This window comes from Falco cherrug, chromosome 3 (genome assembly GCF_023634085.1).
Source record: "Falco cherrug isolate bFalChe1 chromosome 3, bFalChe1.pri, whole genome shotgun sequence".
Classification (NCBI taxonomy): domain Eukaryota; kingdom Metazoa; phylum Chordata; class Aves; order Falconiformes; family Falconidae; genus Falco; species Falco cherrug.
Genome location: NC_073699.1, coordinates 108,838,085 through 108,865,915, shown reverse-complemented (window position 1 = coordinate 108,865,915; position 27,831 = coordinate 108,838,085). Strand labels below are relative to the sequence as shown.

General features: G+C 55.0%; 1 protein-coding gene and 1 long non-coding RNA gene across 2 annotated transcripts; one reads left to right on the top strand and one right to left on the bottom strand.

The window, feature by feature from the left end:
- LOC129735717 (uncharacterized) lies at window positions 1-6,690 on the top strand. Its single transcript, XR_008731545.1, has 2 exons — window positions 1-4,749; window positions 4,861-6,690. It is a non-coding gene; the product is annotated as an uncharacterized LOC129735717 (long non-coding RNA).
- Window positions 4,746-23,075, bottom strand: TMEM240 (transmembrane protein 240). The gene is made up of 4 exons (XM_005437798.4): window positions 22,614-23,075; window positions 22,277-22,383; window positions 10,105-10,313; window positions 4,746-7,015 (listed from the first exon to the last, which is right to left on the bottom strand). Exons 1-4 carry the CDS (start codon window positions 22,668-22,670, stop codon window positions 6,867-6,869), a joined length of 522 nt encoding a protein of 173 aa, XP_005437855.1. The 5' UTR covers window positions 22,671-23,075; the 3' UTR covers window positions 4,746-6,866.
- Window positions 23,076-27,831: the final 4,756 nt, after the last annotated feature.

The window sequence follows — 27,831 nt, the reverse complement described above, 5'->3', positions numbered from 1 at the left end:
GGGTTGGAAAAAACACTCAGATGCAAAACATGCAAAAAACTATTTTACTGACAAACAGCAAAGGACGGGCTTAGTTTCAGGAGCTGAACTGGTTATCTATTATACAAACATATTATTGAAAGGGAAGGAATGGCTGAAATACACTCACTCGTTGACCCAAATAAAATCACAGTGTGCTTTTTCTATTGCCTCCCCCACCCCCAAGCTCTCTGCGGCTTTCAGCTGCTCCCCTTAGCTTCAGCACAGCGTTGTCACCGCTCCCAGAATGCAAACTCTAGGTGACGTTTGCCTGTGCAAGTGTATTTAATAAAAAAATTAGCCATTATTGCTTTTCAACCACAGTAGAGATTATTCTATGATTAGACTCGGAGTGGAGTATAATCTCTCTCTCTGTTAGTATCAACATGTTGTACCTCTTTCCTGTCTGGTGCATGCAAAATTGGTTTGAGTGCGGAAAAAAAGAAAAGAAGGATTAATAATCAGGGAAAACAGCATTCCAAGTTTTGCTCTTGTATTCTCACTGCAGAGCACTATTGAAAAAAAAAAATCTTCCTAAGCTGTGTGCTCTGTCCTGCAAGGGTTTCCACTGCCTCAGTTGTTGTTTGCTGAGGGTGCTCAGCTCCTGGAAGGATGGAACCGTCCTCCTGGTGTCACCCCTCCGTGGAAATCCCAGGGCTCGGCTTGAAGAGGAGACTAAAACTAGCAGCCCCCTTGGGAAAGAAACGAGTGCGAATGAATGGGAGGTACCACAGAAGAGGAATGGACTTCATGCAGTGACCACAGGATGACACACACGGACAGAAACACACAGATGCGCACGGACACGCACACACAAAACCGGACCAGTATCCTGAGAGCCCAGCCAGGATGCAGCAAACTGGTAGCCCAGGCTCACTGTAGAGCTTCTGACACCTGTCCACGTGTTCTGCCCTGCTCCCTTTCCTTCTGCCCCGACAGCCTGCACGCATGGAGTTTGCAGGTCTGGGGTTTTTTTATTATTTTTCTCGCTCTTTTTTTTTTTTCTTTTTTTTTTTTTTCCTTTCTTTTCCCCTTCAGTAAGTTCTCTTGCTGCTTCGTGCTCTCCAGGGCACCGCAGGGAGCTGGGCTGGCCTGAGGACATCATCTCATCGCTCCCTCCTGAGGTAGAACCAGCAGTCCTGTGTCCCTGCCTCATGTGTGACACATAATGCCCTGGCTGTCCCCTGCTGTACGCCCCATTGCCTGTCCCTGCAACATACGTCTGTCCCACCAGCATGCCCAGGTTGCAAAGCATTTGATCCAAATGTCCTTCTAGCTGTCCTGTCTGCCCTGGTAAGAGAAGTATTTTTATTCTTTCACATTCAGAGGTGCTCTGGAAGCTTCTGTTGGCCCTTTTCTACCTTTCAAAGCCCTCCACATGCAGAAGAAGCCTTCGTTACCTCCGTGTCCACCCACACACACACTCTTCATCGATGCCACGCTGAAGGTGGAACTGCTGCGGCAAAGCAAAACCTGAAATGAGACTGAAGCTTCCCGTGACATTTATTGCCTGCAAGCCTCCAGCCTTGTACGCGGCGGGGGAAGGATGAGCGTTGCCCTCCCTTTTCCAGCACAGCCAGTACACGTGAAATGTTTCCTTCACGATGTGCTTTCTCCTGAGCTGCGAATGACCTTGGATCAGGACTTCCCTCGCTGGCTCACCTAGACCCTACCCCAGGTAAGCAAAGGCTATTGACGTTTGCGTGTGTGCTGCTTGCTGCAACCTCAACTCTGGGTATCAACGCTTGGTCTCTTGCAAAACCAGTGGGTTTCAGCTCACCTATCTGCATGGCTTTTTTTTTTTTTTTTTTCACAGAATGCTTGAGACTGGAAAGGGCCTCTGGAGCTCATCTGGTCGAACCCCTTGGTCAGGCTGCCCAAGGACACGTCCAGTTGGCTTCTGGCTATCTCCAAGGATGGAGACTCCACAACCTCTCTGGCAACTTGTCCCAGTGCTCGGTCACCCTCACAGGAAAAAAATGTTGCCTGATGTTCAAGCAGAACCTCCTGCATTCCACATTGTGCCCGTTGCCTCTGGTCCTGTCGCTGGACACCACCGCAAAGAGCCCGGCTCTGCCTCCTTTACACCCTCCCTGCAGGTATTGATACACCTTGATTCCCCTGAGCTTTTTCTTCTCTGAATAGTCCCAGCTCTCTCAGCCTTTCCTCAGAGCAATGCTCCAGTCCCTCGGCCACCTTTTTAGCATGCCTTTCTATCAGGGATTCTCTTCTCCCAGCTGAGGGCAACCGGAAAAGAGGTAGAGAGGAGCAGTGGGAGTAACTCAAAGCAGGCCCCGCTGCTGTGAACACCTGGGACGCGCTCTGGGTTCCTTGCTGGTCCTTCAGTGTTTAGTGGTAGGTGCTGCCAGAGCTGATGTGTCCCTGGCTGGCTCAGGGACTGAGCAGCAGGAGGACGGGGTGGCTGGGATCGACACACATGCTACCCCTGGCATCCCCCGGGCCATGGCTTTGGGCTCCTTCTTTCCTCTCCTGCAACGTGCAGCTCCGCCAGCCCCACTCTGGCACAGTGCTTCTTACACCTACGGTGAATTTGGCCTCCTGTCGCTTCCTCCTTCCCCCCAGCCAGCCTGCTGGGAGCCTCTGAACGCGGTGGAAGGACAGATGCCAGGTAGGAAGCAAAGTGGAGGAGCCCACCAGCTTGACAGCCTGCTCTTTAACGAGCGGCAGGACCAGAAAGAAGGTTGCTGTAGCGTGGCTTTAGCTTTACGCTGCCTTGAGGGAGCTCCCTGAGGGGCAAGGGGGTTATTCAGCGGCGCTGGGGTGGGGGTGGGGGGGCTCGAATGGAAAAAAATGCTACTGGTTGCTGCAATGGATTTCACAAGCCCTTTGCTTTTCTCCACCTCTTCCCACCCCTCTCCTTTGCACCAGAGCCCGGCCACCAGCGTGCAGCCAGCCCAGCCTGCGCTCCTCACACCAAAAATGCAGGAGAACATTTCCAGTGCCCATCCCAGCTCTGGAAAACCGGCATGGACAGTTTGAAGCTCTGTTTCTGCTCTAAAAATAGTCCTTCCTGAGGCGGCACAAAATCCCCCCCCCTCGAAGCCTGCAGAAGCCTCCCTCGAAGCATCTGGCGGATGCGCGCTGAGACACGGCACCCACTTCCCACTCCTTTGTCCCCAAGAGCTGCCACTGCAGGCGCAGCTGCCAGCTGGAAGCTTTGCAACCCCCTGTTCCCTCTTCCACATGTTCTGACCAGTATCTTGCCCACCCTGACCTTGTTGCAGCAACCCCCCGATGCCAAAGTCACTTTCAGCTTTCTGTTTGGGGCTGTTGCTGGGGTTGGGGGGGTTGATCTGTGGGGCTTTTTGTTGTTGTTGTTGTTTCTTTTTTTTTTGGTGTGTGCATGTGAAGACTGGATCAGAGGCAAGAGAACAACAACCAAGTCAACACTAGTACATCTCAGACAATTAAACGAGGAGAAAACACCCCCACGACCAGACAAAAGCAAAGTGAACACACGCACAGGAGAAGACAACGGTGCGACGGCAGACTTTACAGACAACGGAGCTGCGAGCAACGGTAGCAATGCACTTGGACAGAGGGACAAGAGAGCACGACGTCGGACGCTGTTGGTAAGGCTCGCACCTCCAGCGGGATCGGCTGAGGGGATGGGGTAGGGACAAGAGCGCTGATGTCGAGCAGAGAGAGCAGGCGCTGCTGGGGGCGATGCAGCTCTGGTCCTGGGGTTCAGCCCTAACGCTGGGCCTGCCTCGGCTGCCTTCTGCCACCCTGGGGGGCTCTGGGCTTGTTCCCCCAAGAGGAGCCGGGGCAGCCACTCGGCTGCGGGGACAACAGCCATCCTTCACGCAGGTAAATGCCAGGTGGCACCTGGGCTGCTCCTCTGCGGGGACTTCTCACCAGCGTTTGTTTTTTTGTTTGTTTGAGGCACCCCTGCCTGGGAGCACCCCATCTCCTGGGGCAGGAGGGGGACCAGGAAGCAGCTTGGCCCAATTAATTAAGGATGAGAATGAAAGTTCTCCAGTTCCCCAGAATCAGCCTGTGCTGGGACAAACCTCACTCCATGAGGGTCTTCCTGGTTTCCTTAGATTTAAGACTGGTGAATTAACTCCCAGTAAATTTAATTGCGCTCAGAGTATTTTTTTTTTGTTTTATTTTTTGACTAGGTGTAAACAAGAGATAGGCTCGCAAGGTAATAGCTGCAGACACAGCAAATTAAAAAAAAAAAAAAAAAGTCTGTTCTTAAACCATGGGAAATGTACCATGTAGGATTTTGGTTTTCTCCCCTCTCTTCCAGAACCTCATATTCTTCTGAAATTCTGGTGTGGGTCAGAGTTACTCAGTGTGAGCCGTCCTCCACTCTTTCCAGCTGTAAGTTTCATATTTAATGATATTTTAACTAAGGTCAGTTACTAGAGCAGGGCAGAACCAGACTTTCGCTTCAGTCTGAGTTTAGGTCACTGCCTCCACTCTCCCTGGTGAGAGGCTCCAAGTGGAAAGAGATTTTTAAGTGCTTTTTTCCCTCATAACTAGTTCCAGAGGCTCGGTATTTATCTCTAGCACGATGGAATTTTCTCCCCTGCAAAATGTTGTCCCATCTGAAGACGTGCCCGTGACACGTCCCTGCTTTATAACACAGTACCTATTCCTCGCGGCCACTTCATCATGTGCCACCACCCCCGGGCAAAGCGAGCAGCAGGTCTCATCGGGCACCCTACGAGGGACACTGGGCTGCGGTGACACCACTGGAGGGTGAGTCCAGATGGCCAAACGCACAAAGCTCATACGGTGAGGGAGGCTGCAAAGCCCTGTGTCTTGGAAAAGAGCTGCTTAAGGAAAAGTCATTTTTTTAGATCCTAACAGGTGGCTGCAGACATGACAACCCTAGGAAGTCCTGGACGGCAGACAGTCGAGCAGACAGACCTAAGTATAGGCTGGGCAATTATTTAGGCTCAGACAGAAACTGGGGCTCCAAGATAAGAGGCACTAGGGAATAGCAAAGGTAGGAATGGAAGAGAAACAGGCTCTTGGTCAGCTTTGGGGCTTGTAAGTAACTGAACTGGTCCTGGGCATAGAAAACAATGGGGAAAAAAAAACCAAAACCCACCCCAAGACACAGAAGCTGAAGCAGGGAGGAAAAGAGCAGGGAGTCATGGTGTCCTTTTCCCTTCACTGACATTGCAATCAACTAGGAGGCCACTGACAGTGTCAAGGAATCCAGAGAAGAAAACAGCAGTTTCTGATAATCATCATCATCCTTTTGTTCTGGATGTTTTCCCCATTGAAGCACAAGCCCACTCAATACAAAGTGATGAATAAAGGAGAAATGATTGGGATTCAGGGCTACCACCTTTAAAATTCTTGGGGCTAGCATCTCCCTCCCTCTCCATAAAAATCCCTCTTTCCACTGCAGCGAGCAGGGCTACTGCTGCCTGCTGCCCAGCACGTGCGAGAGCAATGCAGCCTGGCTGCATCCGCATCCCTCCCCCAGCAGAACGTGACTGCTCCAGGAATCTGCTGTCTAGGTGCACGCAGGCTTTCTCGGCTCCTTCAGGCAACTCTGGAAGTGAACGAGGGCTCTGGAGGTGGAGGTTGGTTTCAGATACTTGATAGCTACCTTGAAACTCACACCTAAGCTGCGACCAGGGGAAGCAAAGGCAAAACCCATGTTAGAGCATCCTCGTGCTTTGATTCGACCCCTTGCTGGGGCGCTGGGCTCTGTAGGCGAGTTTGGCTTCAGGCTCACATCGCACTGTGCCCCTCAAGCCAAGCCCAGCCTGCTGCTGAAGGGCTGCTTCAGCTGGGAGCAGCAACACCAGAGCAGGGGTGGCTCTTCATGTGCGGGAAGAGGGATGCTGTCACCAGGATCCTCTCGCTGCACTGCCGGTGTTTCTGGGGTGGCATTAACCAGGACCTCTGGCTCCCCCCCAAAAAAAGAGGGTGCAGAGCATCTCCTTCCCTCCCAGGCACGGGGCGGGTGGTGGTTTTGCAGCAGAGGGGGACGATCAGGGTGCAAGTCGGATCTAACACCATTCACTACGCTTCTCCTCGCCTATCAGGAGCAACTCCTCTCTACCACGAGTGAGGAATAACAGCACTGACATCAGCAAGGTACCACCGATACAAAAGTGATGTAAACCAGGCAGCACCAGCCTGCGAAACGGACCGATACCTCATAGTACTGTTCCCCTGGTACTAAGATTTCTTGGATTGCTTAAGGCAGGTTTCAGTGTACAGCAATGCAAACAACAGATCAGTTATATATTCCCAGGGCTTCCTTCCCCCCCAGCAACTCCCCAAACCAGGAACCGAAGCAAAAGGGACACTGTGCCTTCACAACTAGCTGGCAGCAGTCCCCATCCAAACCTGTGACCAGCCAAGCCATTCTAGCAACGGAAGGAACAGAGCAGAGCAAAACCAAGCCAAAGGACCAAAGAAACAGGGGACTCGAGCTCTTGGATGAGAAACTCTGCATCTTCTTCGTGTTGTCCCACCTCCATCCCCTTGGCCAACGTTCCCCGGAGGGTAGCTGGACGTGCAGGACAGCCGTGAATGCCAGGAAAAGGGGGTTGAAAGTATAATGCAAATCTCTTTTCTCTTTTTTTCTTTGTTTTTGTTTGTCTGCTTTTTACATATATACACAAGTCTGACAATAAAACGTAGAACACAGTGCAATGTCTTGGCTGCGTAGCATCCAGGACTGGCTTAGTTGTGCATCATGGTGTGCCACAGGGACACACAGGATGGATAAGTAAAATCGTGTCCTCGGCTGGCTTCCATAGCGGAGCAAACAAGTAGCTGTTCCCCTGGAAGAAGAGCAAAGTCCTCTTTTAAAACCTCACTGCAGTCCTTGGAGGGGAAGGCATTCCTCAGAGGTGCCGCGGGCTAGGGTGCCCGTTATGGTACAGCTTCTGTTTGATGTGCACCATGTTCCCAGTCGCCTCCTCGTACTGCCTGTGATGACGTTTTCTGAACTCCTTTAAGTTACAAAATTTTGGAATCCAAGACCAGGAATTGTCTGGAAGGCAGAAAGGAGAAGGGAGATGAGATATGACAGGAATGGTGAGACCCATGGCCTCCTGCCCTGTTCCTGGCCTGCCCCACGGAAAGCAGGCACCAGTTACAGGCGTGGCGAGGCCACCCTTGAGGCTTCCCCTGGGACCATGCTTGTTCCACAGCCAGACTTCACGCCTTGGCTGTAGCCGCGGCACTGCCCCCTCCTCTCCCCAGCTTGCCCCATGTGCCCTGAGCACAGGCAGCAGCTGCCCACCCCCCAGGGATGACACGGATGGGAACGGTTTGTTTCCAGAGAGGCACGGACTGGCTGTGCGGCCCCGGCGTGCCAGCGCGGGTGGGAGTTAGGAAGTTAGAAAAGGCAAACTCCAGCTTTCTGCTCTTGGTAGGGACCAACTCCTGGTGCTGAGCCCCATCCTCCAGCCCTGCTCACTCAACGCCAGGCTGATGGCACGGGCACGATCCAGCGAAGGCAGGAACCTCGCCCCCCCCGGGTGCTCCGGGGACCACGGCGCCAGGGGAACAGCATCCCAGTTCAATCCTGGCTTTTCTGGCCTCTGCAACAGTGGCCCATGGCACACCACAGCAGCACAGCCCCCTCCCAGCCCCACAGCCGGTGCATGGACCGGGGCATGTTTTTAATTGGGTGTTTCAGCCCATGACCCTTTCCCCATAGCAATGTTCCAGTTGCCATTCAGTTGCATGAGAGCTTTGGGTCATTGCACCCAGAAACGCACACAGCACGACCCCACAAAGAGGAATTTTAAAGTTCCAGAGGACAATAGACTGTACAAAGTTGAACTATTGCAACTAGCCTGAGGTGGTACGTGACCGCTCTGACTAGCACTGCAGCTACCATGAAGCACAATCTGATGTCTGAGTTTCTATAGAATATTTTCTATTTTAAGCAATCTCTCCCATTGGGAAGGAGCTATAGGTTATTCTAACAGACCAAAATTCAAGCTGATCAGGCCACAACGTGACATTGAGTCATTGTTAAGTGGCACTCGTGTATTTCAGGGAGGGCTCTACACTCCGTATCAGTACAGTATTTTGGATTACCCCATCTCTCACAGTCACAAGCACCATTTCTTTCTTGGGAAGGAAATTTTAGCTTAGGCACTCATTCAAGAAATAGGTATCCTTTCTGTTTATTGCCTTTAAAACGACTAGATTTGCATAGTTGATTTGAATGAATAGGAAATACCTAAAAATCGCAACATTCATTATTTTGCTCCAAAACCCCCAGTGATTTTTCAGCCTGTCTTTAACGAAACGCACTCACACAGTGCACAGGCACCCTGTTTTCTCTTTGCCCAGAATGGTTCAAGGCACATAAAAACCTTGACTGGAAAGAGACCCCCTGCCCCACGACACTGGAAACCTCACCTACAAACGAGACGAGGGGGCTTCCCGGGGCTCTTCCACCACACGTTTGGGAGGGGAGAGGGATGTGCAGTGAGTCGGGGACAGTGCAAGCACCCAGCTGGGGAACAACCAGCCCAGTTTAAGGGCAGGCTGGGCCGTGTGGCTGCTGCAACAGCACTAAGAGATGATGTCTCGGGCCAGAGAGGGTGTCAGACTTCATCATGCAAGGGGCACTGGGGTTGCTAAGGGAAGAAAAAGCTGGGTGCACAGCAATGCTGCATGCACCGTCCAAAAAGATGTAGCTGCACCATACACGGCACCATCAGCCAACCCCTTAGTAAAGCCTTAGCAGATGCATACACAGGGGAAAAAAATGAAAGGAAAGCGATCGTTCAGCCTCAATACTAAATTAATTACTAGCGTTACCCTTAATTACTAAAAATAAAACATCTACGTTCCTAAGAAGGCAGGTTAGCTGGCAATGCTGTGTCGGTAGCTCCCTGCTTCATCAGAGGAGGAGTAGCTCAGAGGAGCAGCATTGCTGTACCCACTAGCATCCCCCCCAGGGAGAGCTCTGACCGGGCCACCACCTTCACCAGCACTCGTGAGACCACAGCCACAGGTGGTGCGACCAGAAACAGGCGTCACAGCCTCAAGTACCTGGTACCTCAGCCGGGTACCACGGATCTCGCTGGAAACTCTGACAGTTAGCTTTCTGCTTGGGAAACGACCGCAACACAGCCTCAGGAGAGTCCTGATTCAGAAACTGCTCAAGCAGGCTGCTGGGGATTTGGGAAGACTAATGAGAAATTAATACCATTTTGATCTGAGTTTTTAGAAAGAGATAGTCCACTTTCCTAATTAGAGTTTCTTACAGGCTTGCCGATAAATCTTTCTCTTGCTCACTGTTTTTTTTTTTAACTCCGAGTTGTCATATAACAGACACCACCCATCAGAGAGACTGAGGTTTGTAGGCACACTGTTATGGAGTTTCACATCATTTACTATAAGTTTTTCTGTCTTTTTTCCCCTCCAACAATTAAAGTCCATGGGATGTCCATGCTGAGAGAGCAAAGAGGGGCAGGGGGGGCTCTGAAGGAGGTCATTCTCAGGCTGCTCGCTCCGGAGGCTAAGTTAACCAATCCAAAGACCAACTAGTGTGGCTAACACTTTTCCCTGTGGGGCTGATGTCACTACTGAAAAAAAAATGGGCACATCTGGAACAGCAATGAGGATGGGGAAGCCTCAGCTGGCGCGTCCCTGACGCAACACAGAAATGCCTGTCCTTGTCATCCCATCACCACAAGTTTGTACAAACAACAAGAGGCTGCGTTCCACAGGCATGTGCCTGGCTGCAAATTATATGCACAGAAAAATCCAGATTTCAGGGAAGTTTTGTCTGGCCTGAAAATATTCTGCCCACATGTGCAGACATACAACCACCATCTGCCAGCCTGCCTACGGGCAAACATGTTGCTTTCCATCAACCACCCCTTTGCACCAACACATCCTTTAGACTTTCCAAAGCAGAGCCCTCAAGGCTGGGATCCTCGGCTGGCTATTTTCCATGTAAACATTCCTGCTTGTATAAAGCGGGCTGGCATGTGGCCTGTGCCAAACCCACAGATGGGCCAGATGATGACCTCCTCCCTCTCCACCGGTCTCAGAGGACAGGGCAAGGGGTTGAGGGACGAAGGAGAAGGGAGCCCAGGAGGCTGCACTTACCATACCGGCGGCTAGTTCTCCAGGCTCGCACCGCGTAATGGAGAACCCCATCCATCCACACCAGAAACCAGCTTATACAAAAGCCCAGCAAAAGTCCCAGCATCAGATCAATCTCTTGCTTGGTTACATTGTCAGTCACAAAGTAATTCTCCGAGGAGTCCACCACTGACTGATCCCCATCATATGGAATAACATAATGGACATGATGCCTGTTGCAGAGAACAGAAACAGGGAAAAGCATCAGTGAAGAAGAGCAGAGGACGTTTTTTTCCAGCCAGCGCCTGCTCTTGTGGCCAGGGGCTGGTTTAACACCATTCTTTCAAGTTTCCACCAACTTCTCCGGGAGCAGAAGTGCCGTACTGGCTTTTTGTGCTTATGTCAGCAGAGGAATTGGCCGAGGGTGAGGTAGAAAAGCACAGAAACCTGAACCCATGCCTGGAACTCGTGTCGCATTCCTGATACAGGCTCTCTGTGCCTAAGTTCGTCATCTGTAAAATGGAAGATCATATTAAGGACAGCAGGAGGTCGGCGGCGTCACCCCCCCAGAGGCGTAAAGGGCAGTGCTGCATTCACGGACCATAACACGCTGCTCTGGCGAACACACGCAGCCCGAGCGTGCAGCTGTGTCGCCCCACAAGTGCAACTAGAGCAGCTGTACTGCTTTTCTACCGAGTGACGAAGGTCTGCCGGGATGCAGCACTGCCGGCGCGAGCCCCTTCCTGGCACCTCGCCAGAGGCGTGCCGCTTTGCTTATGTCCCACCTCAGTGTCACACGAGAGCCATATCTTCCACACATTAGAGCAGAGCCTGTTTACAGCCACGGAGGAGGTACTCGTAAGTGTGCCTCGTGTTCGTCCCCAGGCACAGATGGAGAGATCCTGCTGCCTGTCGCTCCTGGAAAAGTCTAAGCAAGCTCTAAGACTGTCTCAGGTTCTCTCGCTGCATGACCCGGGCTGGTTTGGGATGCAGGGTCTCCAGCTCAAGGACCAGGCAGCAATTACTGCCTGCAGCAGGTAGCCAGAAAAATCTCTCTGCACCGGAGCAGCCAGCGAGCCTCCCTGCAGCGCCCCAAATGCCGCCGGGGGTACGTGGAGCTGAATCCCACCGTTCCCCCCTGCAGCACCGGCTCAGGAAGGTCTCCCAGCCTGACCCTGCTGGCTGCAAGCTCTGCCGGCACCCTGCAGCCTCCCAGCCCATCTCACCCCACCACTGAGGACACAGAGGCCTGACCTTGCCTTGTAGCCAGTCTCAAAAAAAAAACCAACCCAAAACCAAAAGAAAACAAAGCCATCAGCTTCGTGCTGTCCCCAAAGAGCAGAGCACAGAAGGGCAGCAGATGCCCTGGCTGCCAAGCCTGCCAGCGGCGTGCAGCAGGGAGGGATGCGGTGCCACAGGCTGCCGCGATGCTTGGAGGGGAAGCATCGACCCTGGAGCTTCCAGGGACTCATGGCTCTCTCGGGGGTTCTGGAGATGCTGGCCCTGAGCTGTACACCAGCTGGGCGAACGGGTTTGTTTGTGCAATGAAATGATGGACACCAAGCCTGAGACGATGCTGAACTGCTTGAAAGACCCTGGTTAATTTGGGAAAAGCAGGACAACGTCAGAGACGGAGCGAGGGAGTTGTACGGTAGCAAAAAGAAGGCAGGTCTGTGGGGGCTGAACGGGAGGGGACCAGCCGTGACAGGGGAGCCGAGCACGTGGAGGATCCCAGATGACAGGGGATGCAGGATGCAAAGCAAAACTGGAAGCAAGCTGCTCTGGAGCCTCTGCATCCGCTTTAAATAGCTCTTAACCTCCCCCAAGAGCAGCCGGGAGCCGTGAGGCTGCCCAGGCTGGGTGCGTAGCCATCCTGCCTCCTCCTGGGTTGGAGGCAGGCAGTGCCCGGGCAGGTGCTGTGGCTGCTGCCAGGGAGCCCAGCAATGGCCAGCCAGGGCGAGGTGTGCTCAGCAGCCCCACGTGCCTGCCAGCACCGCTAACGTTGCCTGCATCAGACCACCACAACAGCGCTGGCACTGCAGCACAGACGCATCAGCAGCGCTTTCAGCTCCGGGCTGGGGCGCGGTGGCACGGGCTCTCCCCAGCATTGCCCACCGCCACCGCCACCAGCAGCACCCACGCTCCCACGTCCCTCCCACGGCCACGGACCCAGCCCCGCTCCCACATGCAGGAGAGGAGGCAATCGCTGGAGGCCTCTGAATATGCATGAGGTGCAGGTTGCTCAATAATCATGCCTGAGAAACGTCCAAATATTTACACAAACAAACCTCCACTCAAAGGAACCTACTGAAAACAGCCCTAATCTCAGCAACGACTTAATGGAGGCCACCTGCACCAGAGCCACCAGCTCCCAGCAGATCAAGGCACGGTGGGCTGGTGCACAACCCGGTGCCACGGCATGTGGAGGGGTGGAAAAGGCTGTGCGGACGGGATGCTCGGCCATGCTCCCGCTGCCTGGCATCGCTCCCCTTCGGCTTTCAGCGGTGGCCCCAGCACCAGGGAGCAGGCAGAATTATTTGCATCCCGGCCAGCTCTGGTGGCAGCGCGACGTGACCTCGGAGGTGACAGGCAGGCGCTGCTCGTGCCTTCTGGAGCCACTTGGTTTGTAACCGGAGGGTTTGCTCCCTCGTTTGGCCATGGAAAGTCCAGGGGGGCAGAGAGGGTGTGTGAGGGAGGGCTCCCAAAAAGGGAGCTCTTCTCCATGAAGGGGAGGGCTCCCGTCAGCGCCAGGAGCACAGCCCAGAGGCTTTGCAGAAGGCGAAAGGACAAGCCTTGCATGTGTCTCCCATGTGCCGTGCTTCCCCCTTCGCTTGCTGCACAGAAACAGCTCAAGGGCTATGTCCACAAACACCTCCAGAAACGTAGCCTCCTTGAGATGGTCAAGAATTGAGGGCCTCAGCTGGAGCTGGCATGTAGCTCCTCTGCACCCTCGTGTCACAACCCACAGGGCTACCTAAAGCCTCCCCGTGCAGAGCGTCACTAACATGCAGCCATCGCTGGGGCTGAGAGAAGCAAAACTTCCCAGACACCGGGAGGACAGACCCATTCCTAGGAAGCCAGTGCCAACCGACCTCCACGAGAGGTGGTTTTCATGGAGGCTCTCAGCCCTGGACCAGAAGAAAATCCTGGAGTGCATATGCTCCTCTCACTGCCAAACGTCCCCCAGGGGCAGGAACGTGCCTGTAGCACTTGTGCACGTGCACACACACACGCACGTGCAGCACTGCAGTAAGGTGGGACACAGCACTCCCCTCGTGTGTTTCACGAGAGGTTTTTTCCTCCCACACAGCCCAGCTTTCTTCACAGCTCTTGTTCTCTGCTTGCAGGGCATCGAGGGAAGGGACACAGTCACCTCTTCCCTGCCTCGTCCCTCTCCCCAGCAGGCTGACTCTGCACACTGCAGTGGGATGTCCTCCAGCTCTCCTGGCTTCCTCCGGTCATCACTGGGCTGAACGGCACCTCGGGGGCAGCAGGAAGGGCTTGATGCTCCTTGGGGTTTGCAGCTCCCTCTCCATGTGGGGGGGACTGTCCCCAAAGCCCAGTGATTTCCCAGTCCAGACTCAGAGGCCAAGTCTTTGCTCCTGCCCTGTAGCTTCCATAAACATCACCGAATCACAGCATGGCTGAGGTTGGCAAGGACCTCTGGAGGTCATCTGCTCCAACCCCCTGCTCAAGCAGGGCCACAACCTCTCGGCCACCTCTCCCAGTGCTCAGTCACCCTCCCAGTGGAAAAGTGTTCCCTGATGCTCACGCAGAACCCCCTGTGTTCCAGTTTGTGCCCGTTGCCTCTGGTCCTGTCACTGGGCACCACTGCAAAGAGCCTGGCTCTGCTGCCAGGACACCCTCCCTGCAGGTATCTGTGTACCCGGACAAGATCCCCCCGAACCTTCTCCCCTCCCGGCTCCCCAGCACAAGGAGTCTGTAGGTCACTTAGATCTAGAGGCTGCCGATGGAGCGGTGCAGACAGAAAGACATCACCACCAGCTTTGGGATGCAACTGAAGTTGGCAACAACTATTTCCAACACATCTCCGGTGTGACTGCCCCAACACCTCTGCACGCCCACGAGCCAGAAGGCACGTCTCAAGGGAAGAAGCTCCAGGGAAGGATGCCTGGCTAACCCTTTCTTACGTGTGGGCTGGGCACACAAAGTGACCATTGGCTTCCAGCACTCCGTAGGGAAGGATTCAGTCCTCACAGCATCCCTGTACCAGCCTGAAGCGCTGTGGCACAGCCGGGAGTCAGTCCTGTTGGATGGTGGAGCCACTGACAAATCCAAAGCCGATCCAGGAGAGGCAAAATTCAGCAGAGAGCAAAAACTTCGACCACTCTGGATCTGGCAACTTCATTTTCCAAGTATCAGAAATCAAAGTTGGATCACAGGTGCGAATTTCCTTAAAATAAAAGCCTCCTGTCACTAAAGCACCCCAGGAAAGCACCACCACTCAGGGTCCTGCACTGCCACCCCCCAGGCCATTCTGGGGGAGCCCCAGTTCCCAGCGTAGTTCTGTGCAGTGCCGGGTTTCCACTCTGCAGAGTTTTCTGGAAAAGGTTGGGCAAGGCTCAGGGAAGACACATTTTTCCTGCTAGCGCAACAGTTGGGAGACCTGGGCTGCAGGGATCTTTACACTTTGTTTTGGCTTAACAGGATGGAGTGGTGCCACTGAGAGGGGGAGGAGAACAGGGACAGACCCCCAGAAGTTTTCTGTGGCCACTCAAGTCCCCAGGGATGTCACAGGAGTGATTCAGAGACACCGGCACATCAGCACAGAGCGTTATTAATAGTGCACAAAGGTGCAGGGTCCCCACCACGTACCAAAGGAGCTGGAAACTGGAACATGACCTCTGGGGGCTCTGGGGGCTGGATCCACCGGGGGAACGTATCATGGAATCGCACAGAATCTCGGCACGGTGGGGCTGGAAGGCACCTCTGGGATCATGGGATCACCGTGTCCAGCCCCTGCTGGAGCAGGTTCCCCCCGAGCAGGCTGCACAGGATCCATCCAGGCGGGTTTGGATGTCTCCAGAGAAGGAGACCCCACAGCCTCCCTGGGCAGCCTGCCCCCCTGCTCCATCACCCTCAGTGGAGGGAAGTTCTTCCTCGTGTTCAGAAGAAACTTCTCCTGTTGGAATTGCTCCTTGTCCTGGCGCTGGGCACCCCTAAGAAGAGCCCGGCCCTGTCCTCTGGACACTAAGCTCTAAGTTTAGCTGTGGCCATCGAGCTGAGCACCACGCGGGTGGTGGGAGCCATGGCCAGCACCCTCCTGGGGAGGGCAGCCCTGGAACCCGGGGCAGCTCCTCACAGCAAATGCTTTTGGCCAAACCTTGTTTTCAGAAATGTGGATGTCCAGGGGCTGGGATAACCCTCCCGGCAGCGCCTGCTTCACCAACCAAAGACCTTGGAGAAGAGATTAAAAATCTCCTTTGGCTTTGCATCACAGACAACTGCTGTGGGTGTGAGGACCATGGGATTCACAGCACCCTCGGCCGTGACAGAGCTGCCACAAAGCACACATGGTCCTCAAAAAGTAAACCCATGTCCAGACCACGTTTCTTTACAAGAAGACGTACCAAATAGCCTGAGGGCCAATTCCTGGGCAGTTCAAGCTGGTACCAGTTGTCACAACAGATCCAGGCCAAATTATTCTTATGGGATTGATCATGCGCCACCTCCCTCCACGTGCCACGCACCTTCAGCCACACCAAACAGCCATGCCCATCCTTGCTGTGGTGGAACATCCACGGGAAGCAGATGTAATTGTAGGGAAAGAAATGTAAGCACACTTTGGGCCAGAAACACCCCTGAAAGCAGGAGGGTCAGCTGCTCTCCTGAAGCAAGTGGGAGACTGGGTTTGCTGGTCTGTCCCCAGTTAGACAGCACCTGGCTTGGGTGAGAACCTGAAGCTGCTGGACAAAGAGAGCCGTGGTTGTGTCTGTGCACATGTGTGTCTGTAGCATCCCTGTCCCCTTTCCCTGTCGGTGTGACTAAGGGGGGTTAGATCTCCTGTCCTCCCCCTCGGGGCAAGCAGTGCAGCAGGCTGGGGCAGAGCCTTGGCCAGCGCGGCTGGGAAGTGTCACTATAGAGCTGCCCAAAGCGCTATTGTCCCTTCCAGTGACCTTGTGCATGTGCTGGCTGCTGCAGCCACAGCACGGGAGCCTTTAAAAAAGCACCACTGATCTGTCATTTTAAATGCAAAGAGCTGGTCGCTGCCTCTAACGTTTTCCAGGTCCCCCCTCAGCTGGGCTCCCTCCTGGGCAGGTGGCTGTCTAGGTCGGTAGCAGACAAGTCACATCGCCCAGGCTCCTGTCACAACCTGGCTGGACTGACCCATTCCCCACCTCCAGCTGCAGCAGGACTGGGGGGAACGTGGCCCCCGGCCATGCCCCACAGAGCCGGAGGGAGGTGAAGAGCCTCCCTTGTCCTGTCCTGCATCCCTGCCTGACCTTGCAGCCTCTCCCCACACACACCAAACAGCCCGGCGCCTCTCCCAGCCACTGCCAGCAAAGCCAGTGATGGTGAGTGGCACCATCACACTGATGACAACATCTCCCTGGGACCCTTCACACTGTAGCGGCCACCAGAAGCCCTGGAACGGCTTGGTGGCCTCCAAAGGCAATGAGCCCTCCCAGCGCATCCACAGAGGATCTGGGGACAAAGAGGTTTATTGACTTCCAGAGTGTCTGGGAAAGGAGGAACCAGAGCAAAACTGTGCCTGCAGCATCCCTCCCCCCAGCAGGGCTGGTGGCCTGGGACAAGCCTTGCCTGTCCCTCCTCTGAGCGTGGAGGGCAGCGTTTGGCCCCTCACGGGCACAGCCCAGCGAGCAGCGTTACTCAAACCCATGCTGCCCCAGGACAGCACCACCCCGGCACCACCAGCCATCCTCCCCTGGTCACTGGTGCTGCCAGTGTCCCCAGCATCAGGGCAGAGCCCCAGCCAGCAGCCACCTCCCGCATTCCCACCCTGTGCCCAGCTGCTCTCCTGGGAAGCCGCCCGTTGTGCTGCAGGGTCTCCATCTGCACCAGTCGCTCCATCACTGCCTTGCCCTGAGACTTTCCCTCCTGGGTCAGAGCCTAGAGATAGCAGGGCTGAAGCATCCCCCAGAGAGGAAGGGTTGACCAAGGGCTGGCCAGGCCCCCAGCCCTGCCACAGGGCTTCAGCATCCAGGGAAGGCTGATGCTGCCCTTGGCCCTCGTTAACCCTGCTCACTGGGAGAGACTTTGCCTGGGAGGGAAAGACTCACCCAAGGTCACTCAGAAGGTCAGTGGCAAGGAGAACACATGCCAGAGCTCCTGAGGTCCCTGTCCTTTCGCAGACAGGGATCTTCCAAGCCCCCCAGGCTGTTCTGACGGGTCCTTGCTCCATGCAGGTGTCATCTGTTCTCTCCAACTCACCCTGCCTCCACTGACGCCCTTTGGTGTTTTTCCTTTGCATGACATCACCCAGCTCCTGATCTGCTGCCAGCTCTCTGCTTCCAGAGAGGACCCTTTACTGGCTGGGACAGAAACATTTGGACTGGGGCAGCGCCGTGCTTCTGCGGTCCTCCCCAGCCCTGCTCCCTCCGGGAAGGGGTACATCCCAGGGAGGCAGGACCAGAGCCTGCACGCCAGCAGGCCCCAGCACAGTCATTTGGACAGCCTGACTATCTCCACATGCTGAGGACAGAGAGTGCCAAGCTCCCTGAAGGATCTGCTCCAGCAGGCACATTCCTGCATGGCATCGACAGGAGCCAGCAGGAGTGTAAATGTGGCTGTCACCCCTTCTTCCTCCAGCGAGGAGGCAGATGTTAGGAGAGGAACAGTCCCTGTCGTACCAGGCACGGCTGTGCAGGCTCAGTATCGGCTCCAGCCCTGTCTCCCTGCTGATGTTCTTACTCCATGCACCATCACTACACCAGCTTTGCTTCCCCAGCAACTGTTCTCCCCTGGAACAGCTGCAGACACGTTTTGACCAGCCTCAGAGGCTCTGGCAGATTTGTCCTCCTCGGCTCGAGTGCTGCCAGCAGGGCAAGCTGACTGGGAGAGCACCAGTTCAGCCCAGCAGCAGCACCCCACCTGCACAGCCGGGTACCACTCTCAGCCCGGAGGACTATCCAACTCCACTCCCAGAGCAGTATTGCTCCTACGGCAAAGGCGCTGGCCAGCCCAGGCTCACCCAAAGCCAAAACGGCGGCTTGCTGGACGTTGCCACTTAACAGACCGCAAAGATGCATCAGCCTTGACCATCTGTTTCTTTGCACTGGGCGGGGGAGCAGGGCAGCTTGCAGTTGCAGAAAGCATCACCTCCCAGCACCACACAGCCTGCCACGGGGTCCGTCCCTGCGGCCACGGGCTGGCGCTGACTCCTTGGCACAGCACCACCCTCCCAAGCACCCTCAGCTCTCCTGTGCCCAGCCAGAGGCCACAAATCCTGATATCACAGACCTGAAAAAGCCCCTCCCAAGGCCCAGCATCGCAAGGTCCCACTTGCCTCAACAAACTGCTACCTTCCCCTGGCATAAGGTGACAAGCAACAGCTTCAGCCTCATGCAGCCCCCGCGACCCCAGAGGGATGTGCACAGCGAGGGTGGGACCAGCCCTGGTGGCACCAAGCGTCCTGCATCCAGCAGCGCCTGAGGATGAGGCTGGTTTTCTTCCCCAAATGTCTTGACCCTGGTGGCTGTCCCCAGTCACTGCTAACACACCGAGCACTTAGGAACGTGGGGGAAAAACCAGAGTACGGTCCCCCGCTGCAGGATCCCAGGAGGCAGGGGTTCAGGAAGGAGTGGACAGGGTGCCACAAGCCAGCTCTCCCTTTCTTTTGTCCTGGGACCTTCCTGCTGGACACAGCCCCTCCGACCCGGAGAGGAGAAGAGGCAGAGTCCAGACACAGACACATCACTGCCCATGATTAGAGACCCCAGCCACAGCCTCCATGCAACCTGAAGAGCGCTTTGAGGAGACAGCCAGAACAGCCTGTCCTGCTGGTCATGCACCCGGGTGGCTCCAGTGAGCCTAGAGCCACCAAAATGGGGGCAGGGACCGGGGCACCCCGCGGTACGGCTCGTCCTGCTGCCTGCCAGCATCCCACCATGGACCAGCGCCGGGGGGAGAGCCAGCGCATCCCAGCCACCGCTCCCCAGGGAACAGAACGTGTGGACAGAAACAAGTGAGGAGAGGGAGCTGGAAACAGCCAGGGCCCATCCCGCTGCTGAGGGAGCGGGGATGTGGGCTGCAGACACACTTTGCTCCCCCCTGCCTGCTGTGATCTGAGCCAAAGGCCCCAGGCTGCCTCCAGTCTTCCCAGTCTCCTGGCTGGGAAGGGCACTCCAGCATCCCAGAGCAGGAGGGACAGCCAAGGGCTGAAGTCTGGGCTTTTTCCTGGGAGCCTTGCAGGGATGAGGTGGGACATAGAGGCCTGGGAGGGGCAGAGCATGGAGCCCCAAATTCCCTGGCACAGCTGGGTTCAGCGGGCACCTGAGGCACCGGCAGAGTCAGCCCTCGCTGCCCAGGGCCACCACCAGCACCACCACAGCTCCCAGCCCCTCGTGCCAACGCAAGCTCGGCACAGATTCCAGTTCCTGCTGGAGACCACATCCTGCTGCACGCTGGATGCCCACGGCCAGGTACTCCCAGTCCAACCTGGGGTGCTTAGACATGGTAGAGCACCTCTGGGGAAGGGGGCCACCCCGTTACCCTGACAAACGATACAACCAGTACAGGAGAGTGGAGGGAAAACATTCCTGAATGAATTAGTTGGGGTGACCGATACCACAACCTAGGCTAAGGCAGGGGGGAAAACCAGGCATCACAGCAGCTCAGCCTATTGACATCAGTCTTCATTTATTCCAATTCCTCCTTCCATTTCTGCAACATGTACTCATTTTCCCCCTCCCTCCCTGCCACACCCTGAACTGCAGCCAGTGCCCTCCTCCAAGGGCTCCCTTTGGTTACGGGCAAATTAAGACCCGGGTATCAGCCCCTGGTACCGCTGCTCCAGGACGCATCCCTGCCTAGCGCAAGGCAGAACTGCCTAGGGCTCACACTGAAGGCCAGTGCTTGGAGCACATGGACAGCTGGCAAAGAGGACAGGGCACGTTCAGCACCACCTGATGCATCAGAGCACTCGAAACACCGGCGTTTGGGCAGCAGGTCAGAGCTCAGAGAGCAGGTGAGGTTCGCAGGCGAAACCTTAACACAAGGCCACGCAAAGTCCTGCAGTATGAGGATGCTTTGTGCCAGCGTCCTCTACGCCAGCGGATGAGCAGGTTGAAACAAATGCTTGTGCACGGCAAGAGCCCGTGCCCAGGAGCTGAGGCCGGTGTGATACGCAAGAGCATCGCTTCGACATACCTAAGGCACGTACCTAAAACTTCCACGTCTTGCCTCATCTCAGATCCACGCTGGACAATTTGGAAGCTGTTTTGTGCACTTTCTAAGAAATGACCTAACTATGTCTGGGGAGAGTGCCATGGCCAATTTATCTGCCTCAACAGCATCTCTGCAGACATACAGTTAAGAAGAGAGAGGAGTGCCCCTGCCACCTTCTCAGACTTGGCCAGAAGGGACACTGCCACAACACCAGTGAGACCTGACACTCCCCAGCAACTCCAGAGGATGTTAAAGCCTATTACCAGCAGCCAGTTTTCACCACCACTGAACACAGCTGTGACAAGTAAAAAGAAAGATTGGCTGAAGAGGCAGGGGAAACTCTTAAACTGCTGAAAAACATCAAGGAGTGTCCAAAAAATTACCTTAGAAAAAGCCAATCCCTGCCAAAAAAAAAAGTCAAAGACACTGTGGATGTTTCTTGTCCAGTCTTCCCAATGGACCTGAACGCAGCGGTGCTCAAGGAGCCAGGTATTTAGGGCATGCTCACTAGATCGCCCTGGCTGTATTTGGCCCCAGGGGTGCTTCTTTGCTGCCCTGCCACAGGAGTGCGAGGAGGAGCCGTGGGGAGAAAGGCTACGGCGAAGCAGAGTGGAAGGGCAAAGCGGTTTCCCTTTGTTAAGCTACGCACATCCCGGTTCCAGCTTAGCTCCCGCGCCAGGGACACCAGAGGGACGTGACGCCTGGGAGACAGGATGCAGCTGGTTCCAGAGGCAGCTCGCAGAGGAGCAAAGCTCAACCTGAACGTTGGCTGTGGCAGGGGAGGGCTCCCCCAGCCTGTCCTTTAGCTGGCACAGCCTCGTGCTGCTCTACTCCCCCACAGACAAGAAACTCCAGCAGGCAGTGAGTAACCAAGCACAGGAGGGGAACGAGGCCTCCAGGAGCACAGGGTGAGGAGCACAACAGCCACGTTGAGGACAGAGACATTCACCTCCCCACTACTCAGTCCCCGGGGGGCTGTGACAGAGAGCAGCCGAACGCAGTTCCAGGCTGAGCACCCCTGCGATCACACACGACACAAGAAGCGCTGCGTTGGTCAGGAGAATTCAGCATCGCCACACAGCCACGGAGAGGGGCAGGTATCTGTCCAGTTGTAAACTTGCACACAGCAAAGGCATTACTTACTCCTGCCATAGAATCCGCTTTGATGCTCTTAGCTTACTAAACGCTCCGCAAAAGCCCAGACCGGCCACCTCAGCGTGCTCTGTCCAGCATTGTTACAACTCTTGGGAGAAAAGCTCAGGGGAATTAAAAGCTGATCAAAGATTACGAAGCCTCCAAGTGATGCTGTCCTAGACAGCAACGCTCCTTCCTGGGCACAGAGCCTCTCGGTTCTCCAAACCTCATTCCCTTTAAGCCACAGTTCTCCAAACCTCATTTAAGCCACACAACCACCAACCGCAACACCCAGACCGCAACCCGACTGACAAATGCCAGCCCAGCGGCACCAAAGGCAAAATGACAAGTGATTAAACGAAAGTTACACACTTTCCCAAGGTTCGCAGACGCATATACACAAGCATCCACACAAAGGAAAATTGACTTCCAGAAACAGAAAACTCTTCTTCCGGGGAAAAAAAAAAAAGAAAAAAAAAAAAGGAAAAGACACACACACAAAAAACAAACCCCAACCAAAAGAAAAAAAAAAAAAGCCACCCCTGTGTTCATGCAGGAGCTGCTGAGGAAGGTGAGACACAGCCGGAATGCAAAAATGGTAGCCTGGCCAGCACGTCGCGGTGCCTTCCCGATGAGAGGAGGTGGGAAGGGGCTGGGGGGGGGCCCAGGTGAGAGAGATGTGCAGGTAACTTACCTTCCACAGTTGCAGTGACAAACTCGGTCTTCCCCTCGCAGATGCGGTAAGATGTAATTGTGAAATCTGTCCAACAACGCATTCATGTCCATCAAGCAAGCTATTGCCTGTAAGAGCCCATAACCAAGGCATCTGGTCAACTCTGGATGATGGAATAAAACATTGACTCTAGTTTGATTGCCAAAGACTGAAGCAGTCGTAAAGAAAATAATCTTTGGTGGCTGACGGGGCACACACACATGCACACACACGCACACACACGGAGGTGCACAGGCTAAGGGACAGTGCGGGGAGCGGGGGGAAAGGGGGGGGGAGGGAAATAAGCAAAATCTCTTACCATAACGATAGAGGCGCCCAGGATCATGAAAATCATGGTGTTTGCATTCATGGACATCAAGAGGGAATTGCCGGCGGTCGGGTCCGTCCGCCCCCAGCCCGCCGACAGCGAGCGGCGGCCGCGCTATTCCGCAGAGCCGAGCCCGGGGCGCATCGCGCTCAGCGCCCGCACGCTGCGGTGCGGGGGGCGGCGGGGCGGCGGGGCGCCCCCCGCGCACACACACGCACTCCCCCGTGCCGGGGATGCCTCGGGCTCCCTCGCCCTGCCCGTTTTATATTTTTTTAATAATTATTTTTCTAGGACAAACGTGACAGGTAAAAAATAAAAAAAAAAATTAAAAAATTTAAAAAAATAAAAACCAAACTAAATAAATAATTAAAAAAAATATTACCCCCCCCTTCCCCCGGCCTCCCCCCCGGCCTCAGCCGAGGGAGGTGCGCCACGTCTCCGGGAGCGGGCACACACCGCCACAAGCACAGCCCTTCATGCAGCAACTGGAAAGCGAGCCAGCCAAAACCGGGGGGGGGGGGTAGTGGGGGGGGCGGGGGGGGGGGAGGCTGGGGGGAGGAGGAGGCAGGCTACAAAAATCGCCCAGTCCGGCGGAGCCTCATTGCATCCTCTTCCTCGACCCTCCCCAAAATCACCCCCCTCGCGATGGGTGAAAAAATAAAAAATTAAAATACCCCAACACACAACCCGCCCCCCTGAAAAAACAACCACCCCCCCACCCCCCCCACCCCGGGGCTGCGTGTCCCCGCTGCTGGCTCCGCGCTGGAAGCCCCCGGCCCAGCCCCTCCGGGCCCGGGTGCCTCCGCGCCGCCGGCTGCGGGGCGGGGGGGCTGCGGGCTGCAGGGGGGAGAAGCGCCCAGGCGGAGCCGGCCGCCCCCTCCCCACCCCGGGCATTTACCTACGTGGGGAGGGCGCTGCTCCGGGAGCGGCTCATGGCGAGCGGCAGCCGCGGCGGCAGCTCTGCGGACCTGCCCTTGCGGGGCTTTCCCCGAGCGGAGCCCCGGCAGCGGCGCTTGGCCGCATTCGGAGTCCCATACGCCATCCTCACCCCGCCCTTCCTCCCGCCCGGGGTCGGCCCCGTCCTCCTCGCACCCCGGAGGGGCCAGGGGACCAGCCCCTCACCCCCAAGGGCTGCGGGTGCGGTCCGAGCCCCGCACTCCACCGCGCATCACTCCGCATCCCGCGGGCTAGCAGGGAGGGGGGGGGAGGCTCGCAGCCCTGCACCCCCAAGCTGGCCTGGGTCTAAGCCCCCCCACCTCGGGAAGATGCCTGGAGGGGCACCCAGGGGAGGCGCTGGGTGCCAGCCCTTCTTCCAGCACGCCAGAAGGGTGCAACCCCCACCTCTGCCAAGCATCTTGCCTCCCCCCCCCCCCCCCAAGAAAAGCGAGGGGGCTGCAGACACCGGAGACCCCCTCACTTCTGCGACAGGAATAAAATTACCCCATCTAAAAATTCATCCCATCTCTCAAACCTGAGACCTAAGGTCCACGCCAGCAGGGAGCAACCCCCACCTCTGCCAAGCATCTTGCCCCCCCGCTAAGAAAAGCGAGGGGGCTGCAGACACCGGGGACCCCCTCAGTTCTGCGACAGGAATAAAATTACCCCATCTAAAAATTCATCCCATCTCTCAAACCTGAGACCTAAGGTCCGAGCAAAAGGTCGTGCTTCAGGTTCTGCCACGGTTTTATTTCACCGTGGTCAGTCCAATTCAGGCCAAGGTTTAGGAGCTTCTGGGGAAAAAAAAAAAACACAAGAAAATAAGTGACCAGGCAATAACTTTTTGCTGGCTTGTTTGTTGCTCTCTTGAATGTAGACGGTGCAATCTGGATGAACAGACCACAGCCACCACGTGGGAAATGCGTGGTAGCACAGAGCTTGATGGTTACGTGCTGTCGTGCCTTCGCTTCCAAGTCCTCAGCCTTCCTCAAGGTTACACTCACCTTGCTGACACTCAAGTATCGCTCATTTTTTAGGCTTCTTCAGGCCCAGGTAGAGTTTGCATGTTCTGGGTTTTGCATTCTCGCATATTTGTTTTCCTCCTGTTCCTCAGGCCACAATCAGCCTCCTTATGTAATGACTTGTGTTATATAAACTCCATTCTTCAAGGAACAGTCATTAACCTACTATTGGGTATTGAAAATACCAAAATACTGCCACACAATTAAAATCACTAAATGGTGTCCTCAAATTGGAGCACAGATTGCACTGCAGATTTTTTTTTTTATATATATATTAAACCACACACATGAAACATTTGAGAAGCCAGGCTCTTCAGGCAAAAGAGCAGCGAGGCTGGGAAGGCACCTCTCACCCCAATCCTGCCCAGCCCACCAGGTTCCTTCCTCTAACACCCCTCTGTCCTGAGCTGCTTCCACTTCTCCTTGAGCTAGGAGGTGGTTTCCACCATCCCTACGCAGCCCTCAGTAAAAGTAATGCAGGGATAATGCAGCTAGTTACTCTGCTTAGTTGTAGAAAAACAGGGATTTTTAAAGCAACAGCCAAATAAAAAAAAAATAAAATCGCAGAACAGACAATTTGGAGACAAGCCTCAAGGAATTTTGTGCAACCGAAGTTTTGCCTGGCCACCAGCCAGGGATTCTGGTGGCCCAGCCATCCCCGCGGATGAGGCGGGGTCGGCTCTCATTGCGGAAAGGTTCTGTCACTGACGCCGGCATAAGCCGGGTTCCTCGGCACGTCTGCCCTTGTTGTCCTTTTGGAGCAAAAGCCCCGGCTGACAGGCACCCCAAACATCGCCGCTCCGATCATTTCGTGCTGTGTACACTGCAGGCCCTGCTGCACCTAGTGCCCTTGACCTCCCGCCTATATATATATAGTATAGCTGTATATATATAGTATATATATATTATATATATAGTATAGCTGCCTGCAGCCAGCCGGTGGCTCAGCCCTGGGCAAAAGGGGGGCTAAGGGCTGGGAGAGGGCAAGGGTCCCCCCTCACACGCTGGCGCTGCCCACAGTACAGGATTACTCATCCAACAGGCTCACTGGGCCACAAACATGGAGACTGGCCACGAGGTCACCAGTCTTTATCAAATCCAGTTGCCTCGCAGAGTCAACGATCTCCAGTGGCACTGAATCCTACCCGAAATTCCTTCTCCTTCTCCTTCAGCCTCCCTCCGTTGGCAGGGGGCCGGTGACACCTGCCACTCCGCAGCCAGGGACACCTCACGCTGGCTTCACCGCAGCGTGTCAGTCAAACGCTTGCCCTCCTTGCTCTTACCACCCCGTTTTCAACGTGTACAGACTTGGCCGGACCCTGTAAAGGTTGTCCCATCCCACCCTCCTGACCCCACCACATCCAGATTTGCTCCTTCGCCTTGCTACAAACTCTTCCCCGAGTTTCTCAAGCAGCAGCTCTTCCCAGCAAGCCGGGGTGGAAGCGATGGGATCTGCACAGCCGTGGCAGGGATCCCATTGCAAAGCAACCTGGGCAAGCAAGGAGGCCACCTGCTCGTGCAGAAACAAGCCACCAGCAGCATCCCCGTCCCACCCAGCACTAGTGCACGTCAGGCTGTGAGCAGCCACAGGCTTGGAGACCCAAGAACCACCCCAGGCCACACGTGGCGTCCAACCAGTCTGGCCTTTCATCTAATGCCTAAGGGACAGAAGGCCAAGAGGTGTCCCCAGTGACTCCCACCTACTGAGGAGAGGCAGCAGGGACTGACTGTACTCAGGCAAAAGTGGCATCAGACTTGCATGGCCAAAGACTGTCCAAAGACTCAGCTTTGGGTTGCCACCGCGATAGTTTGCAATGGGTTTGTTGACCTTTACTATGGCTAGAAGCAAGCTGCTACTTGTTGAAAACAAGCACCGACACTACCTGGGGCTCCCGTTCAGCTTCAAGCTTCACGTTGTGCCGTCCCCACCGCCCTCACGCAGACCAGACTGGGGTCTGCACAACCAGATCTCAGCAGTATCAGACCAATTCCCCATCAAGCGGCCGCTGCCTTTTCCTCTGCTTCAACCCAGCCCTGCCACGCGACCTGGTGCCATCACCCAACCTCCTCTCGTGCCCACCTCTGCTGTAACCCAGCCCTGGCCCCACCACCCAGCCCCCTCCTGTTCTCAGTGCTTGAGGGCATCCTTCCCTCCTTGCAAAATACCTTTTAAACCCCAGCAACGCTGGCAAAGATGATAAAATGGACCGGAAAGATTCACATGGGAACGACCTCAGATTGGTTGGTGGTTTTTTTTTTTTCCCTGTGAGTATGCAGCCCCAGGTCAGAACATTATCCCAAGCCCTGTTCTCAGGAACAGTCTCCCTCTGCTCTCCTTGAGGGATGCACAGACCTCAGCCAGCATTCCACAGTGCTCACACGAGTCTAACAACTACAGCAAGCATTTCTCTCCTTTTTCCCTTCCCCCCTCATCCGTAAGAGCCCACTCAGCTGTCCTACCGATTGTTTTTTATTCCCCTCTTCTCTTCCCAGTTCCTGTGCTGGTACAAGATTTGCGGTTGTCTTTACTGATACCTTTCTCCTAAGCTCCTACATTTATAAGAAAGAGAAGTTGAAACTGGATAATCTGCCTGGCAACAAATTCATTAGGCTGCTGCAGTGGGGAAATCCAGCTCGGATGGTTGATCTTTGCACAGTCAGATCCAGCGATATCGAAACCTAGGGAAGAACGCTCTTTTCCACCCAGCGCAGCCTGGTTGCATTATCTGCATTGCTTTATTCACGGAGCCTTACAGGCAAGCGAAGGATGCCAAGAAGCGGAGAACTTCATGGATAAAGACACCAGGAGTGCAGAGAGGCGAGAAGACGTTGCTCTTTAATCAACAGCTTTTATTTACAGAAACCTATACGAAAGACGCGCCGATGTCTCTGACAGAAAGGAGAACGTTAAGGAACATGATGAACATCTCAAGACAAGGAACACAGAAAACAGACACAAAATGAGGAGTGACTCGGGTGAAAGAAAAACAGTCTGCAAACCAGAAGTGAACAGGGCTCTACTGCTCCGTGCCATATGGATAGGATCCACAGAGGGCTGGGATGAGATGGAAAGGTCTTGGCAAAGATCCGCCCACACAGAAAGTAGCATCGACTTCATGGCAGCAAGAGAGCAAAGTCTCATAAGCGGACCTCAATAGGTACTACTCTGTCATCAACATGGCCTTCCATAGAAAGTCAAAAAAAAGTGAAAAATGCACTGACAAAACATCATCACTATGTTTAGGAAGGGC

Excerpts from the sequence above, each read along its gene's own strand:
- TMEM240 (XM_005437798.4), bottom strand. The coding sequence starts at position 22,670 with ATGTCCATGAATGCAAACACCATGATTTTCATGATCCTGGGCGCCTCT. Across the intron at positions 22,384-22,613 it reads TGGGCGCCTCTATCGTTATG|GCAATAGCTTGCTTGATGGA; the intron begins GTAAGAGATTTT and ends GGGCTCTTACAG. Across the intron at positions 10,314-22,276 it reads TGTCACTGCAACTGTGGAAG|GCATCATGTCCATTATGTTA; the intron begins GTAAGTTACCTG and ends TCTCTGCAACAG.